The sequence below is a fragment of the Protobothrops mucrosquamatus genome, unplaced genomic scaffold (assembly GCF_001527695.2).
Source record: "Protobothrops mucrosquamatus isolate PMUCROS unplaced genomic scaffold, P.Mucros_1.0 scaffold351, whole genome shotgun sequence".
Classification (NCBI taxonomy): Eukaryota; Metazoa; Chordata; class Lepidosauria; order Squamata; family Viperidae; genus Protobothrops; species Protobothrops mucrosquamatus.
In genome coordinates, this window is record NW_015386686.1 from 591,339 (window position 1) to 608,465 (window position 17,127).

The 17,127-nt window shown below is 38.4% G+C and overlaps 1 protein-coding gene across 2 annotated transcripts in view; it reads right to left on the reverse strand.

The window, feature by feature from the left end:
• MMP24 (matrix metallopeptidase 24) overlaps positions 1-17,074 on the reverse strand; it is a 42,827-nt gene extending 25,753 nt beyond the window's left edge. Inside the window, exons 1-3 of one of the 2 annotated variants that reach the window (XM_029284060.1) lie at positions 16,952-17,074; positions 3,161-3,309; positions 728-844 (exon numbers count right to left, since the gene is read on the reverse strand). In XM_029284060.1, the coding sequence (XP_029139893.1) occupies positions 728-844; positions 3,161-3,309; positions 16,952-17,074 (389 nt within the window). Of the gene's footprint in view, positions 1-727; positions 845-3,160; positions 3,310-16,918 lie in introns of both variants that reach the window. The other variant, XM_015815587.2, reaches the window with a different exon arrangement.
• Between the last annotated feature and the right edge of the window lie 53 nt (positions 17,075-17,127).

The following is a 17,127-nucleotide window of genomic DNA, read 5'->3' on the forward strand; positions in this document are numbered from 1 at the left end:
GGCAAATGAAATGTGATCTACATGAAAATACATTATTTTATACTCTTTTTTCTTATGTTTAATATTTAATTAATATTTAATATATTGATTTTAATTGTAGTCCTAAAAAAGACTCCAAGAAACACTACTAACTCCTATGTAGAAGAATATCCAAAACTTGCTTTTAATGAAAGCTAAATATAAAAAGCTAAAGCTTTTTATGGATGGAAACTAATCAAGGAGAGAAGCAACCTAGAACTAAGGAGAAACTTCCTGGCAGTTAGAACAAATAACCAGTGGAACAACCTGCCTCCAGAAGCGGTGAATGCTCCAACACTGGAAGTTTTTAAGAAGAGACTAGACAGCCATTTGTCTGAAATGGTATAGGGTTTCCTGCCTGAGCAGGGGGTTGGACTAGGTGACCTCCAAGTCCCTTCCAATTTTTTTTATTATTATTATTATTAATAATAATAATAATATTATTATTATTATTAATATTATTATTATAAAATGCACTGAAAAGACTATGTCACTGAACTGAAGTTTTACATCCATAAATAAGTTCACATACTATAAAAAAATTATACTCAAAACTGTTTAAGTTTCCAGATGTATTGGGAGTATACCACCTAGAATTCCCTGTCAAGTTTCCCCTTGAGCAAGGAATATGAATCAGTGCCAAGGCTGGTGGCATTGCATAATATTTAAAGTATAAACTCCACTAAATTGTTAACATGTTGGGTTATACCTGTAGGTAATATGCTTCTGCCTCCATTTTTGTCCAGTAAGTGCATATCGCTTAATCCTTCGTCTATGGCTTAGATGGGGATGATCAGGAACACCACAGCGAGGTTTTTTCATCCACCTAGAAAGTAAAAAGATTCCTGATGAGTCAGGAATATATGGTACAAAAATAGGGCTTTGAGCCATTTCAGCCTCTTTTGTTGATGTATCTAGCAGAATTGAAAATAGATTGCCAATCAATTTGGACAAGCTTGATGGCCTATCTGTTGGTCAAGGTAGACTAAAGTTCTGGCCAGTCTAGAGAAAGTGTACCAAAAGAGATTAAAAAGGCAATTTTGACATAGGTTAGAGAAGTAAGTTTGAACTTTGGAGCTAGTTAGTTTGGAGCAGACTACAAGGTATCAGCTATGTCAAAATTTCTTCCTCCAGAAAGAAGGTGAAAAATTCCATCTCTGGAACTTCAACCATGTGTGGCAGTAGAGAGCGTTGTTTCACTGTATATAGTTTACAGGCAGTTCAGTAAAACCATTCAGTTACAACAGCATTGAAAAAGTGACTTATGACCATTCTTCATACTTATGACTATTGCAGCATCCCCATGGTCAAGTGATCAAAATTTAGATACTTGGCAACTGACTCATATTTGTGACAGATGCTATATCCCAGGGTCACCTTCTGCAACCTTCTGATAAGCAAAGTCAATGGGGAAGTCAGATTCACTGAACAATTGTGTTGCTAACTTAACAACAGCAGTTATTCACCTAACAACTGTGGCAAGAAAGGTCATAAAATGGGACAAAACTAACTTAACAAATTTTTCACTTAGCAACAGAAATTTTGGATTCAATTGCAGTTGTAAGTCAAGGACTATCTGTATTACATTTTATAATGTTAGAATACTTTCAGATGGATTAGCAACCAGTCCATAATGAGTTACTTTGCTCCATAATGGATTTTCGGTGGATGAAACTATGGAGAAAACAGGAAGGCTGCAATAGAAGGTAATGGAATCTGAGTCCCCTAAAAAATTTTGAGATTGTGTGATTGCACAGTAAAAGCATTATCTGATATTGTCAAGGATGAAACTTTGGCAGCTATGTGGCTCTGTATTTCAACTTGCCTTTAGAGTAAGGGGGGAGGTGTTGCTTTCAAGTGGGTTAGATGGAGAAACGAAACTTCTACGATTCTGCTGAAGACCACGAGGGCCTGAAACCTTTTCAAGGACACCATAACAGGTGTGGATTTGAAGCAGACGGTTCCTACAACAAAGTCAACTTGTTTATATGGACTATGTAAGACGTTGGAGGTTTGGCTGGGAAAATTATTAAGTCTATGATTTGGTGTTGGAACCTCAGAGTTAAGTTTTGCTTCGACATTACCATGCAGTGTATTCAATAAACAGTAAGACTTTCGGAAACGGAATAAACCTGGAGTTTTATATGGATTCTTGAGCTGGATGTTGACAGATATATTCATTGTGCTGAGACCATCAATTCATTAAGGAATCACAAAATTACTTCTGTACTATATACTGGAAGCTGGAAATGAAAAAAAGATACTTGTGGGATTTATGCAAACCAGGTTCCACGCACATAGTACTTCTGTGTACAGAAAATCCTTGCTTAATGACCATTTGTTTCATGACTCCCAAAGTTATGATGGTGCTTTTGACAGTCACAGCATCCCTGCAGTCAGGTGATCACAATTCAGGCATTTAGCAACTGTCATGCATTTACAAGAATTGCAGCATCCTGCAGTCATATGATTACCATTTGTGACCTTCCCAGCTGGCTTCAGATAAGCAAGTCAGTGGAGGAAGCCAGCAAGAGGTTGCATGTTGTATAATATATGATATCTTACTTAACAACCACAACTAGGATTGTCGGAACTGCTGTTGCTAAGCGGGGCTGTTGTGTGATGTTTTGCTTAATGACTGCTTCACTTAGTGATGAAGTTGCTGGTCCCAATTAGGATCATTAATCAAGGACTACTTTTATATAGAATGACTATAGTATAAGGCCATAATATCTGCACACATATACAATAACATTTAAAACCTAGCGCCATTACATACAGCGTATATTTCTATCCCCATTTTATCTGATGACCTATGCAGTATCTGCTAAACCAATTGTTAAATCAATAGAAATCCCTGGATGAATTCTTTGGGATGTGAAGTTAATTACATCTGCCTATGGTGAGAATTCTGGGAATTGAAGCCCATTCATCTTAAAACTGCCAAGGTTGAGAATGTTGATCTAAGTGATGAAAGAGATATGGTTGGCAATCTGACTCACTTTTCAGACCATATTCATTCTTAGAGTATATGCATATGCCAAGCAAATTTATCAGGCTCACATTTTAAAGTTTCATGATGCTATAGATAATGGTCTGGGCAAGAACATTAATTTCAAGTATCTGCAAAAATCATTCTTACTCAATAGTGGTCTGATCCAACACTCCTGTTACAGGGATGCCGTAAAACTGCTGCATAGTGGTGACTGCGGACTGCATAACTTTTCCTGAGAGCAGAGCAGACATTCTTGTATCAGATGGAAGCAGATAACCATAGCTTTTTAACCAACTCTGAAAATAAGACAAAGGAAACCCATATTTAAAAAATAGCACAACTTAATAGTACACACACACACACACAAACACACATAATTAATTGGCTTGTTTCATTTTTAGTTGAAATATGAATTCACAATTGTTGATGTATTCACCTTTCTTCCTTTTTTAAATATATGAGGATAACTATAGGACAAGAATAATTGCAAAAGGCGATGTTGTCCTACCAACTTTACAGGCGTTGTTAAACTTCTGGTTGTGTATGCAAATTCAGGTATTTTATCTGTACACAATTCTCATTTTAGTTGCTAGGATATTTTATGCATAAAAATATGATTGACTACAGATTTAGTTTGTCCAACATTTTTCCAAATATAAAGTCTCCCAAGAGAGCATTTCACATACTGTGGCTTCTATACTGTGGTTTGGCTGAGAAACATCAGCACTAAGAAGGCATACTAGATCAAACCAAAGGTATGATATGACCAAAGATGTGACAAAAGTGGAAACAATAGATTGAAATATGAATGTTTAAGATTGTTTAAGACTATATTCAAGAACCAGTTTGATGTAGTGGAGTGTTTCTCAACCTTGGCAACTTTAAGATGGATGGATTTCAACTCCCAGAATTGCTGACTGAGGAATTCTGGGTATTAAAGTTCAGACAACTTATTGTTGCTAAGGTTGAGAAACATTGATATAGTGATTAAGGATACTCAGTTAGAAACCTGTTGACTGTGAATTCTAGTCCTGTCTAGAACTTCTGTTTAAGCATGAAAACTAGGTGGGTGATTCTCAGCTCTAGGAATAAGGCAATGGCAAACTACTTCTGCAAAGATTGCTAAGGAATGATTTTTTTTTAAAAAAAGAAAGCTTAAGATGAGTGAGTGGCACTTAATCTTTCCCTGTCCTGTGCCATATCTCCCTACATATATCTTCCAAACTGCCCTCTCTTTCAGAAAGCCCAGGTCTCAACAAGTGCCTGGAAAAATGAAGGTAGGATAATAATCTATGTAGGGCAGTGGTTCTCAACCTATGGGTCGCGACCCCATTTGGGGTCGATCGACCATTTCATGGGGGTCGCCAAGCAAGGCTGTCCGCCATTTTTTCCCCTTTTCTGGCGAGTGCCTTACCTCCCTTGGGCTGGGCCAGCTGGTGGTCGGCCTGCTCCGTCTCTGCCGCTTGCCAGCTACGCCTCGGCCGGTGCAGGGGACAGAACCGCGCATGCGCGGCGCTCCCGGGCAGGGAAAGTCCTCGACTTACGACCGGTTGGGTAGTCCTCGACTTATGACCGGTTTAGTCCTCGACTTACGACTGGTTTAGTCCTCGACTTACGACTGGTTTAGTCCTCGACTTACGACTGGTTGGGGGTCACGGCATTAAAAAGGTTGAGAACCACTGATGTAGGGAGATAAGTGTAATTTTCCCACTAATGCACTTAAATTCTCTTAAATTCATTCCATGTGCATTTTATAATACCCCTCCTATTTTATAATATGAAGTCACATTCAACACTGGTAATAGTACAGAAGAAATGGCAACTATAATCCAGCGTTGCAATGTGAAACATTCTTTTCAGGATTCCAGGGATGGAAGACAGCCCATTCTATTCCTCCCAAATTTCTATTACTTCCTTTGCATCAGCCATGCCAATAGCATGCCTTGACCGTTGATCATACCTATTTCTCACTGGACAGTTTCTGAAACCTTTGCACCAATCCAATTTTTTTCCATTCCCTCCCCCAGCAATACTATTTTATATTTCTGAAAATCTTGGGGATTTCTCAAGCTTTGTAATACCGTCTACTTATACAGGAATAATGCCCTTTGGCTGCATCAAATCTGGTGTCAGAACTTAGCAATTTTAATGATATCATTACCTAGGTTTTCCATAAAAAGCATCACCAGCATAAAATATACAGTAGTTGCAAATCCTTGTGTGGGATTGGTTGCAGATCTGTCAAGCATTGGGAAAGACCACAACTTAAATAAATTCAATCTATTTCTCAGTAAAATAGCGTAGAATAAGAGGCTGATAGAACATTAAGGTATTTTATCAATGACCTGCTTATATACTTCCTTACCTCTTAGTAGCAAGCAGATGCAGTTGTACTGTAGGAAGAGAAAATCTGTCCTAACTAATCACACGTCAAGGTAAGGGATATTGCACTATTTTTATTTAGATTTGAAAATAACATTTTAAGCTACACCATAACTCCATGTGATAATACACTGGTACACACTCCAAATGATCCTTACTAGAATGTATAACAAAAAATGCAAAGTAACCCTCATAGACCTAACCAAATTAGGTGATGCATAGGTAACTTCAAAAATAAATCTTTGTTATAATCGATACCAGATCTGCATGTAAACTCCAAATACCCACCAGACAACAGCAAGAGAGATGCAAAAACTTCAAACTCTAGTCATTTTTGCAACCCAGAGTTTTCAGCAATACTGAAGGACTGTCTTGCTTCATCTTGTGGCTTCTTTGGCCTCAATTTGGGCCACAAGAATAAAAAACAAGAACTGACTAGGGAGATCACAATAGTCATGGTTTTAACAAGAATATCTGGTATTTGGCTATTGTCTCTAACATCCGTGCTTTGATATATCTGCTAAGAAGAAAATATTTACTTATGATGAAATTACAGAGGTGAAAGCTAAAGAAGTCCTTTCAAATATAAAAAAGTTCTTAGCTGCAGTTGGGGAAAAGATACAAATTCTAACGCCTCTTGCTTTGTCCATCAAATTCGACTGGACTTCAATAAATAATATGAATTCCCTAAATAACTGACAATAATCAAACAAGTGCTCATTAATAAGCACAACTGAAGATTTTATATTCTTAATGGACCTGGAATAAAGACTAAGTAATACAATTTTAAGCAAAGTATTTCAGTCATTCCTTAAGTAATAAATTCAAGATTATCTAAAGTTTCAGAGGAGAAATGTTGAAGGTACAGTACAGTACAGTTCTGTGAAAAAGTATCTACTTCCTTTTGGATTTTCTGATTTTTTTTGTCACTGAATATTAACAGAAATTCATGTGTCTTAAAGAATGAATAAATAACATCACACATTGCTGCTTGATTAATTTAATTCATGAACAAAGGCATCATGGATACCAGTTAATCCTATACCTTCTGGGATAGTTGCATATCTTCCTATACAGAAGCTAGAACTCTTTAACTCATAAACACCATTAATCACATATCAAACTGAAATCTTTTGCCAGTAATGTAACAATGCCACTACATTACATTAACAAAATGTATGTTCTGCCTAAGCTTGAATGGGGAGATATACCAGTGTGAGGGATCATCTAGCAGGAGGCCATCCAGAGCCTGAAAAGGGCTAGGAAAATATGCCGTTTGCATCTAGTTCTTCCAGGCTGGGTCCAGTTTTTGAGCAGAGAGCAAAGATAAAAAAAAAGAGGTAGGAAAGTACCCGGTACAGAAACCACAGGAGACCAGTATATTTAACACAAGAATCAGCAAGTTCATTGCCACTGAGAATGGCCTTTTATTTTAATATCAGCAGCAGCAGAGGGAAGAATGGCATAAGTAAAATGGAAACAAATCAGCATTCTGAATCAAAGAACCAGAGGATGTGAGAAACCCATGGTTTTGGCAAAGATGGCCACAGTGATATAGTTTCAAAACAATAACAGCTATCTGTATAAATATTAATAGAGGAACTAGAGGTTAAAAGAGAAGCTTAAGTCACAGCATGTAAGTCACCAACTTGAGCAGAAACAAAGGGAAGCAAAGAACTTAATTTAATACATTCAAAAGGAGTACATACCCACGTATCCATGCCCACATATCCAGCACCCTGTTTCCCAGGGGGAGTGTGGCAAGATGTCACGTGAGTATAAAATTAAAAATCAGCACTTGCAGTGGGGTTTTACTGAATATCAGGGTGAGGAAGAAGTTCATAAGCAATAAAAAAAAATCATGAGTGGAAAAACTTTCAGCAGGAGATAGGGTACAGGTAATCCTCGATTTATGACTACAGTTGAGTCCAAAATTTCTATAGCTAAGCAAGACAGTTATTAAGTGAGTTTGCCACAGTTTATGACTTTACTTGCCACAGTTAAGTAAATGCCTGCAGTTATTAAATTAATAACACTTAACACTTAACAATTAATTCACTTAACAATTAATTGTTAAGCCAGATTCACTTAAAAATTAATTGTTAAGCCAGAGTCACTTAACAATTAATTGTTAAGTGAATCTGGCTTAAAAATTAATTGTTAAGTGAATCTGGCTTCTGACTTTGCTTGTCAGAAGGTCACAAAAGGTGAACACCTGACCCTGAGACAGTGCAACCATCGTAAATACATATCAGTTGCCAAATGTCCGAATTTTGATCATATGACCAGTCGTAAGTATGAAAAAAGATTGTAAATCACTTTTTTTAGTGCTGTTATAACTTCGTAAAGCCACTAAATGAATAGTTGTCAGTTGAGGATGTAACTGGAAGGTGGGATTATGGGAGGAAGAATTAATAACAGATGGGAGACTTTAGGAATACTATTTCCAATTTGCTCAGTTGTTTGGGGAGTCAAGGACAAATGTAGGTGATAAGCATATATGATTAGGCAGATCCCATAAGAAGATCAGAGAATTTGTCCATGAAGAGAGTCACAGCTTGAACAGCACAAAGATGGGGTGGAAAGCCAGCAGCAATTAGACCTAACTTGTAAATATAGTACATCACTGGGTGAAGATAGTCACCATGAGGATGAACAAAGACACCAGAGATTATATCACATGCTTGTGGCTAAGCACAGTAAAGAATGAGGAATAATCGGGGAGTCCAAGGGCAGGGACAGAAGCAATGCCTACTTCAAATGACAAAATACTTGGTCATGCCCTCAATCCAAAGCAAAGAGGCATCTGTTCAAAGAATAGACTGGAAGAGTTGAACTTCAAAAGCAAGGTCTAAAATCCAGGGACATCAAAATCCAACCAAGCCAAGAAAAGAACATATATACTGGGGATAAAAAACAAAAAAGGGAAGGGAAGCCAGGATAGAGATCAGAGCAAGATCTGAATTAGGGTGTTCCTCTGGGACTGTAAATACAAGCCTTTTTAGTGCAAAAAACACCAATGCTCCAGGCTTACAAAGCAAATCCATTCCCAATAAAACAAAGCAAATCCTTGTCCAATAAATTAACAGGGAAATCAGTACCCAAAAGAAAGCTTGTTCCTTAGACAAAGTCTGATTACAATAGTCACAAATAGACTGGAAATTCCAGCCCAAATTACTGTTGTTAAGTGAGGACTACCTGTAAAGGAGGCCAACCAATAAAGAGAAATATTTATTCAGCAACAATTGTTGGATCTGTCCTATAGGGATAAAAGCTAGCAACAGGATAGTTATGGATGAGACAAAGTATCCATTTCCCCTTGATTTAATGTATGCTTTTCCTTATAAGGTTAAAGTTTATATTTTTCATATGTACAAAGACATTCTGTCCTCTATAAGGTCCTTTAAACTGCTGACTGGTTACTTCCCCATCATAAACTATCCTCTCATGAATATTACTTTAGTTTCCTTATATATGACCTGTCCACTTAGAAATAATGGAGAAGGACCTTTATTTGTCCCTACAAAGGATAATAAAAGCATATTATTCTAAGATAAGCATTTTAATTTGCTTGTAGTAAATGCAATATCAAGGTCTTATTACAGCCTTTGGGAAAGATAGGAGTAGAGGCAAGGATACTAAGTATCTAAAAGCAATTATTCTCATTTATTAATACTGAACTTTGGTATCAAGTATTAGTCTATTATAATGATCATGTATGTATGTATGTATGTATGTATGTATGTATAAAACCAGAACTCTAGGAGGTACAAAAAAGAGTTTAATTTATTCTATTTAAATGATTACTATAAAGAAAATAAACATTATAGTCCGAGCTTTTTTCCTAAGATGCAGCTATAGAAGAATTGTAAACTTGTATACAATATAGAGCCAGTTTGGTGTTATTGTTAAGGCACCAAGCTAGAAACTGGGAGACGGGGAGTTCTAGCCACATCATAGGCACAAAGCCTGGTGGGTGACCTTGGTCCAGTCTCTCTCTCGCCCTAGGAAGAAGGCATCAGCAACCCACTTTCAAAAACTCTAGTCAAGGAAATTGCAAGGACTATCCCAGGCAGTCACTAGGAGTCAGCAAGACTCTAAAAAATACTCCAATACTTTAAAAAAATACCCCAAACTGTTGTAAAACTATAGAAAAATGCAAAGAAATCGCATCACTGTAATTATTTATAAATATGCTTTCCATTTTTCACCATTAAAATAAGAACTGTCTTCATTTATTTATTTATTTGAATAAATACTTTAGAATAATTATGAAGTAGAATGGTAATCAGGTTAAAATCTTGATCAAAGTTAAAAATAACATAGCAAATCTTATGCATGAACTAAAAATTCATACATAGATCATAATATTTGTATTGTTTTATTAGACATTGTAAGAATAACTATAGGTAAGTGCTTTTTTTCTTTAAAAAAAAAAAAAAAGATGCCGGAACTCACACACGTCTTACAACCCGCCTTGCCTACCCTACAAGGTTCCATCCAAAAACGGTGCCGGAACTCCGTTCTGGGCGTTCTATGAGAAAAAAAGCCCTGGATAATATCTTAGTTTGTGTGCCTAAAGGAGCTCAGTGTTTACTTTTGAACAACAGTAATTCTCCCCAACTCAAGTAGATTGCAAATGGTTTTTGAAACAAAAGCAAATTTGTAAATCTATTTGTGTTATGAGTTTGATATTTAAAGGTCAAAAACTTAAAATCCTCACAAGACTATGAATAGACCTTAAATAGTTCTCTAAAAATGAAGGAGTGACAATTATAGGGTATAAACAGCAATTCTGATGTCTAAAGCAAGGTCCTTCACATTCATCATTCTAGTCATCTAAAGGTTTTCCATAAACTGTACTACCATAATTACCATTTATACAGCACATGATCAAAAGAATAAAGGTGTTGTATCTAAGAGAGGGGAAATCCAGATGCAGAGATTTCCTATGTCATAGTCAGGTATGGATTAAAACCAAAATATACAAATTATCATAAGCAATTCCCAAGTTAAAGCTTATCTTCTTCAACCTGTAATATATAAATACTTTCCCCAACTTCTTTTTCTGCAAAGCACTAGTCAGCAGCAGAACTGGTCAGCAGATTGAACAGGGCATACTCTACTAGTTTGCAACCATTTCAGTTTTATAGCTATTAAAATAATTAAACTATAATGTAAACTCTGGGCACAGTGCATTTTCGATTCAATGACTAACAAGCCAGTCCTAATACTTGCTGCATCAGCAGACAAGTCTCTTTGGAATATACTGACTGCTGTGCCAGCATAATACCATGAAATAGGATATTCGGCTAGCATTGCAGACAGATATGTCACTGAAAATAATTATCTAATGTACAAAAATCTATCCTCACCAAAAATTATATTAGTTCAAATTCCCAGTTGCTGTGTGGGAAGGATTATGATGTTTCTATTGGACAGAACCAACTGTATAGGTGTTTTTGACATCGGCGGCTTCATAGGTAGTGAAAAATTAATGCTTTTCAATGTAACAATTGTGTGCAGCATCTAGAAATGTAAAATGCATTGCTCCGTTACAATAAATGTTTACAGATCTGTATTATGGCCTAAAGCAAAAATAAAGGTTTTCTACAATAACAAGCTACATGCATGTAACATTTGTTTTGTGCCTTTTACATTCTGTCTTTTAAAATATGTTTATATATAAAATAAGTTTTAGTCAGATTATCAATAGAAAAATTAGCAGATCTTACTCAAAATAGTAAAAAATAATTGCCCATTTCAACTAGTCAATTACTTCTCTAGAATTACATCTCCTGGTATATTACTTTAGAAGGAAATATTGATTATAATATAAAAATGCTTCTAGGACATTTCAAAGGTTGTCTGCCAATTGGTGAATCTGGTTGCATGCTATTTAATTTTAATGTGGACAAACAATTTCAATGTATGTTCTTTGATCTGTTGCTTCAATCTACAAGAAGTACACTACTTAACAAATGAATACAAAAACAGCACCAAAGGCTAATTGCTAAGGCTCTACAGTACTTCAGATTCAATCTCCAGAAAGTGTTTTAGAGCTTGAGAGAGTGCAAATGCAGCACCTGTTTACAACACCTTAAAACCACTATAGAATCCCAGGAAATGACCTGGCAACTTTCAAGTGTCACAGTCAGGAGTTATGTTTGTGTCCCCAACTCCAAAGTACCTTTTGGATACTGAATCTGAAGAATTGCTAAAAGTATTTCATGCAACTATTACTACAGACAAATGTAGTAATATTATCAAACTATAATGAAGATGGAGGCAATCGCATCAGCTTAAAGTGCCTTGGTAAATAAAAATGCCTTGATCAAGTGTGAAAAGACTTGCAGAGTTGGTCCTAGTTGAACTTCCTGTGAGAAAGTGTTCCAAAGTCGGCTATCCTCTAGAACAGTGGTTCTCAACCTTTTTAATGCCGCGACCCCAACCGGTCGTAAGTCGAGGACTAAACCGGTTGTAAGTCGAGGACTAAACCGGTCGTAAGTCGAGGACTTTCCCTGCCCGGGAGCGCCGCACATGCGTGGTTCCGCCCCCTGCACTGGCCGAGGCGTAGCTGGCAAGCGGCAGAGACGGAGCAGGCCGACCACCAGCTGGCCCAGCCCAAGGGAGGTAAGGCACCCGCCGGAAAAGGGGGAAAAATGGCGGACAAAAAAAATGGCGGACAGCCTTGCTTGGTGACCCCCATGAAATGGTCGATCGACCCCAAATGGGGTCCCGACCCACAGGTTGAGAACCACTGCTCTAGAAAATGTGTTTTGGTGTATTTGAATATAACATTTTCCTGAAGGTACTTATGGAGCTTAGGGCAAGAAAAGATGCCAACTTACAAGGATTCTACTCTGTCCAGTTTAAAGTTGTAGAAAGAATACATTCACGAATGAAGGTGAATGTATGTGTCCCAAGATAATGTTGCAGGATCCAATCTGGGTTGGTCACCAGAGGGTTTAGACTTCTGAGCTTTTGGACTTGTGCTGGAGCTCTTCAGAAGTTCCCTGAGGAGGGCTCCAGCACGAATCCAAAAGCTTGGACAACTAAACCTCTGGTCATGATAATCAACCCAGATTGGATCCTGCAGAATACACTCAAATTAGTGATAGTCTCAGGTTCTTTCTAGTGAAGGCAACTACTTATTAGACCAGGTCACAGGTAGATAGCTGTTACTACATCAAGCTATTATTGACTAATTTAAGGACTTGATTTATTCCTAATTCTTTGTTTTCAGATTAGCAAGATGTGTGAACTCAACCACAATGGCTTTACATTATGTGAATGGATCAATTATAGCTTGTTCAACAAGCCTTAATTTTAAAAATTCTGGTTTAGCATTATATATGAATTCAACTAAAGTTTCAACTAAATGATTCTTCTAACAATAGTCAACCCCTTCTTTCCATTCACCAATTCTTCTCACAATCCCATTTATAAAGCTCTTCTGAGTAATGTTCCCTAGGCCAGGGGTCCCCAACCCCTGGTCCATGGAGTGGTATTGGGCCACGGCATGCCAGCAACAAGGCCGCACAAACAAGCAAAGTCTGGGATGCAGGCAGCACACAAAACCACAACCCCTCCGGTCCATGGAAAAAATCTCTCTCTACATAACCGGTTCCTGGTGCCCAAAAGGTTGGGGACCTCTGCCCTAGGCAATGTATTCACTTCTCATTTCTATCGGTTCTATTGTTGATGCTTTTCTTAAAAGGCTATGACATGGTATCTCTCTAAAGCAGTGGTTCTCAACCTGTGGGTCGGGACCCCATTTGGGGTTGATCGACCATTTCACGGGGGTCGCCAAGCAAGACTGTCCGCCATTTTTTTTGTCGGCCATTTTTTTTCCCTTTTCCGGCGGGTGCCTTACCTCCCTTGGGCTGGGCCAGCTGGTGATCGGCCTGCTCCGTCTCTGCCGCTTGCCAGCTACGCCTCGGCCAGTGCAGGGGGCGGAACCGCGCATGCGCGGCGCTCCAGGGCAGGGAAAGTCCTTGACTTACGACCGGTTGGGTAGTCCTCGACTTACGACCGGTTTAGTCCTCGACTTACGACCAGTTTAGTCCTCGACTTACGACCAGTTGGGGTCGTGGCATTAAAAAGGTTGAGAACCACTGCTCTAAAACAATAGGAGACGAGACTACACCTGAATGTTGAGTAGATTTAGCAGAGTAAGTGGCAGAGATGAATAGTAGAGAAAGGTTCTACAAACTAGGATTCAGTAATCCAGAGCTAACCCATCCAAATATTGCCATCTTTAAATTGTGTTCCAGAGAAAATTTCCACAATATACTATCAAATTAAGTTGGTAAATTACCTAGGTCTTGCATTAAAGGAAGACCAGCTGCTTCTAGAGTTCAAGTAGCAAATGTTTAAAATGTTTTTCGATGTGTAACAGCATCACTCAAATGTGTGCTGCCAGCTACATGAAAAGAATTCTTAGACTATAACCACTATAGCTTTCAGTAAAAATACAGCATTTATTTTATGTATTTTTTCTTCCTCATTTGATAGTTCTCCATATCAAATATCCAGACCATTTAGATTTATTTTTGTATGTATTAGGTTAAATGTGTGAATATAGTTAGCTGTCACTCAAAACTATTACTGGAAAAGCAATTTCTGTGCTTGTACAATCATTTATTTCCATCCAGAAAAATGTATTTATACAAGTCTCCAGATTAAGAACGTTCTGCTTAAAGGACAACCCATAGTTAGGAATGTAGCTTATTGTAGCAAAATTCAAGTTAAATACCCAGTGATTCAAGTTAAACGCAAAATAGTTCAAATTCATTTTACAATACTACTTATACGGTATCATACAAAAATACTATTCCTACATACAAATCTGATTTAAACACAAACCTTGGAAACAGAACTCATTCTTAAACTAGGAACTACCTGTACTTAGGTTTATTTATGCTTAATATACTCCACTTATATCAAAAAGCCCAAAATATGACTTTTTCAAGATTTAAACTTCAAGAAGCATATTGAAGGCATATCTAAACCATCAATGATAGCATTTACCTCCTCCCCTCACATATATAAAGCATCATTACAAAATCATTTTTGTAATCAGTATATATCAGCACTTTTCCCCCTAAATCAAGTACAGGTAGTCCTTGACTTACAACAATTCACTTACTGACCTTACAAAGTTACAACAGCATTGAAAAAAGTGACTTATGACTGTTTTTCACACTTATGACCGTTGCATCCTTATGGTTACATGATCAAAATTCAGATGCTTGGCAACTGGTTCATATTTATGACGGTTGCTGTGTCCTGGAGTCATGTGGTCAGCTTTTGCAACCTTCTGACAAGAAAAGTCAATGGGGAAGCCAGATTCACTTAACAACTGTGTTACTAACTTAACAACTGCAATGATTCACTTAACAGTTGTGGCAAGAAAGGATGTAAAATGGGTCAAAACTCACTTAACAAATGTTTCACTTAGCAACAAAATTTTGGGCTCAATTACTGTATAGCTACACTACTCGTTTCTTATTCTAACAGAAGAATGTCTTTTTATTTAATATAAAAGATGTGATCTAAATAATTACTTGGCATTTCTACAAAAAATTACCTTTTCTGAGCAGCAGATGTTTTCTTCTGCCAAATATTTATTTCAAACTGTTTTAGGACGTTTCTTTAGTTTCAAAATTGAACATCATATTGCAAGACTTTTTGGGCATAGCATCAGCTTCCATTGGAAGATTCAGTCGTACAAATGCAGTTGTGCATTAAGAATTACATATAGGTTAGATGGCCCAGCCACCACTCCTCTGTAACTTGTTATATTTCCTTAGTTTATTAAGAGAGCCAAGGGAAATAGTAGTTAAGGCACCAGGCTAGAAAGCAGGAGACCTTGAGTTCAAGACCCACCTTAGCCATGAAAGCCAGCTGGGTGACTTTGAGCCAGTCACTGTCTCTCAGCTCAACCAACCAGGGTTGTTGTTGTGGGAAAAACAAGAGGAAGAAGGTATGTTGGATATCTCACCACCTTGAGTTATTTGTAGAAAATAATAAGGGCAGGATACAAATAAAATCAGGAAATTGACTTCCCCCCCCCTATTATTTATGGGATCCATCATAAATGTATACCACCTTAAAATTAGCATATTCAAGAATGTCAAGAATAGAAACAAAATTGCACCCTTCTTCATACTGTCCAAAATACCAAAAATGTGTGCTATCAATGTATACTTCCAAGTGATACAAACGGTGTTTAGTAACTAACTCTTCCTTTATTTCTTAATAGCCAGGTTGATATAGTGATAAAGGTGCTGGACTAGAAATCAGAAAACTCTGAGCTCTAATCTCATCGTCTGCATAAAAGCCAAATTTTGCTCTCTCTTAGCACAACCCACCTCAGAGGATTGTTGTTGTGGAGAAAACAGGAGGGGAAAGGAGCATTATGCATGCTTTCCACCTTGAGTAACTTATAAACTAATAAAGGCAGTCTAACAATCTAATAAATAAGTTACATCACTCCCACTGCATATCTTCAATAGCAGCATTTTCATCATGGTTTTTGTTTGTCTGAGCTGATACCACTGGAAGCAGTCTCACACAATGCCATCAAAGCTTGCAGAAAACCTCAGAAATATCAGTACACACTAAGATCAGCACATCACCAATAATGATAAAAAAAAAACCAATCTATCTGAAGACATAGCTAGATTTCCTTTTTGTGTTTTGTGTTTTTTCTACTGCTAATCACAAAGCAATACTAACTCTTTCAATAATATGTAGATACAGTGATGCTGTATATTGGCAGGTCAATCCCTAGAAAACTGGAAACGTACCCTTAAGGCTCTATAGGAAATGTTTTCAGTCTAGCAGAACTACTACCCCTCCCCACCTCGCCAAGAATGGCCCATTTGTCTGGTTCATATGTCTATGAAATCATTCGTTTTTTACTTTCCCTGAATCCCTGAGCTTCAATTATCTGAGCTTTCCCTTGACCTGCAGTATTATCATCATCGCTTGTTTCCTACTGGGAGAAAGTCACTCAGCCCTCCACTGTTTTGCATCACTGCCTCTGTGTAAAGTCCTCCAACCCATTCAGGACGGTGGTACCCAACCAAATATTCCCTGTCCTTGTTTCTCCCCGCTTTCCCCCTTTCCTCCTTATAACAGAGAGAAATAGGAAGACAGACGCAGTTATAGCCACCAAAGCACCACCACCAAAGCACTGGGGCACTACGATCTGCCCCCCCCGTCACCCCATTTAGGTAAGGACAGAGCCACGCTGGCAGAGAAAGAGGGAACATCTTCACCAACCCCTCCCTGATAACCAGACAGAAGGCTAATTGGTATGGATGGCTCCATCGCCCATCTCTAGGGATGACTCAACCTGCCTTCTCTTCAGCCCAGCTTGGGGAGCATCTTGCGCGGGCCAGGCTGCGACCACTTGGGGTGGGGAGGCGACGCCCGGCTGCGCTCCCCCCACCGCAATGGGAAGCCTCTCCGGGCGGCCCCCGGCTCCTTTTATTTCTCCCTTACAGCACCCACCATAGCTGGAAGCTCGCTGCTCCCCGTCCCTACCGGACCGACGCTAGTGTCTCCACAAGCGCAGAGCAGGGCGCTGAGAAAGGGCAGCAGGCGACGGCACCCCCAGGCTGGGGCTCCGCAGCATCCTCGCTGCCTCCGCTCCATAGCGGGGCCCATCCCTGCACCTGCTCAGGCAGGGAGAGCAGGGCCTGGCCGACCGCGCATGCGCC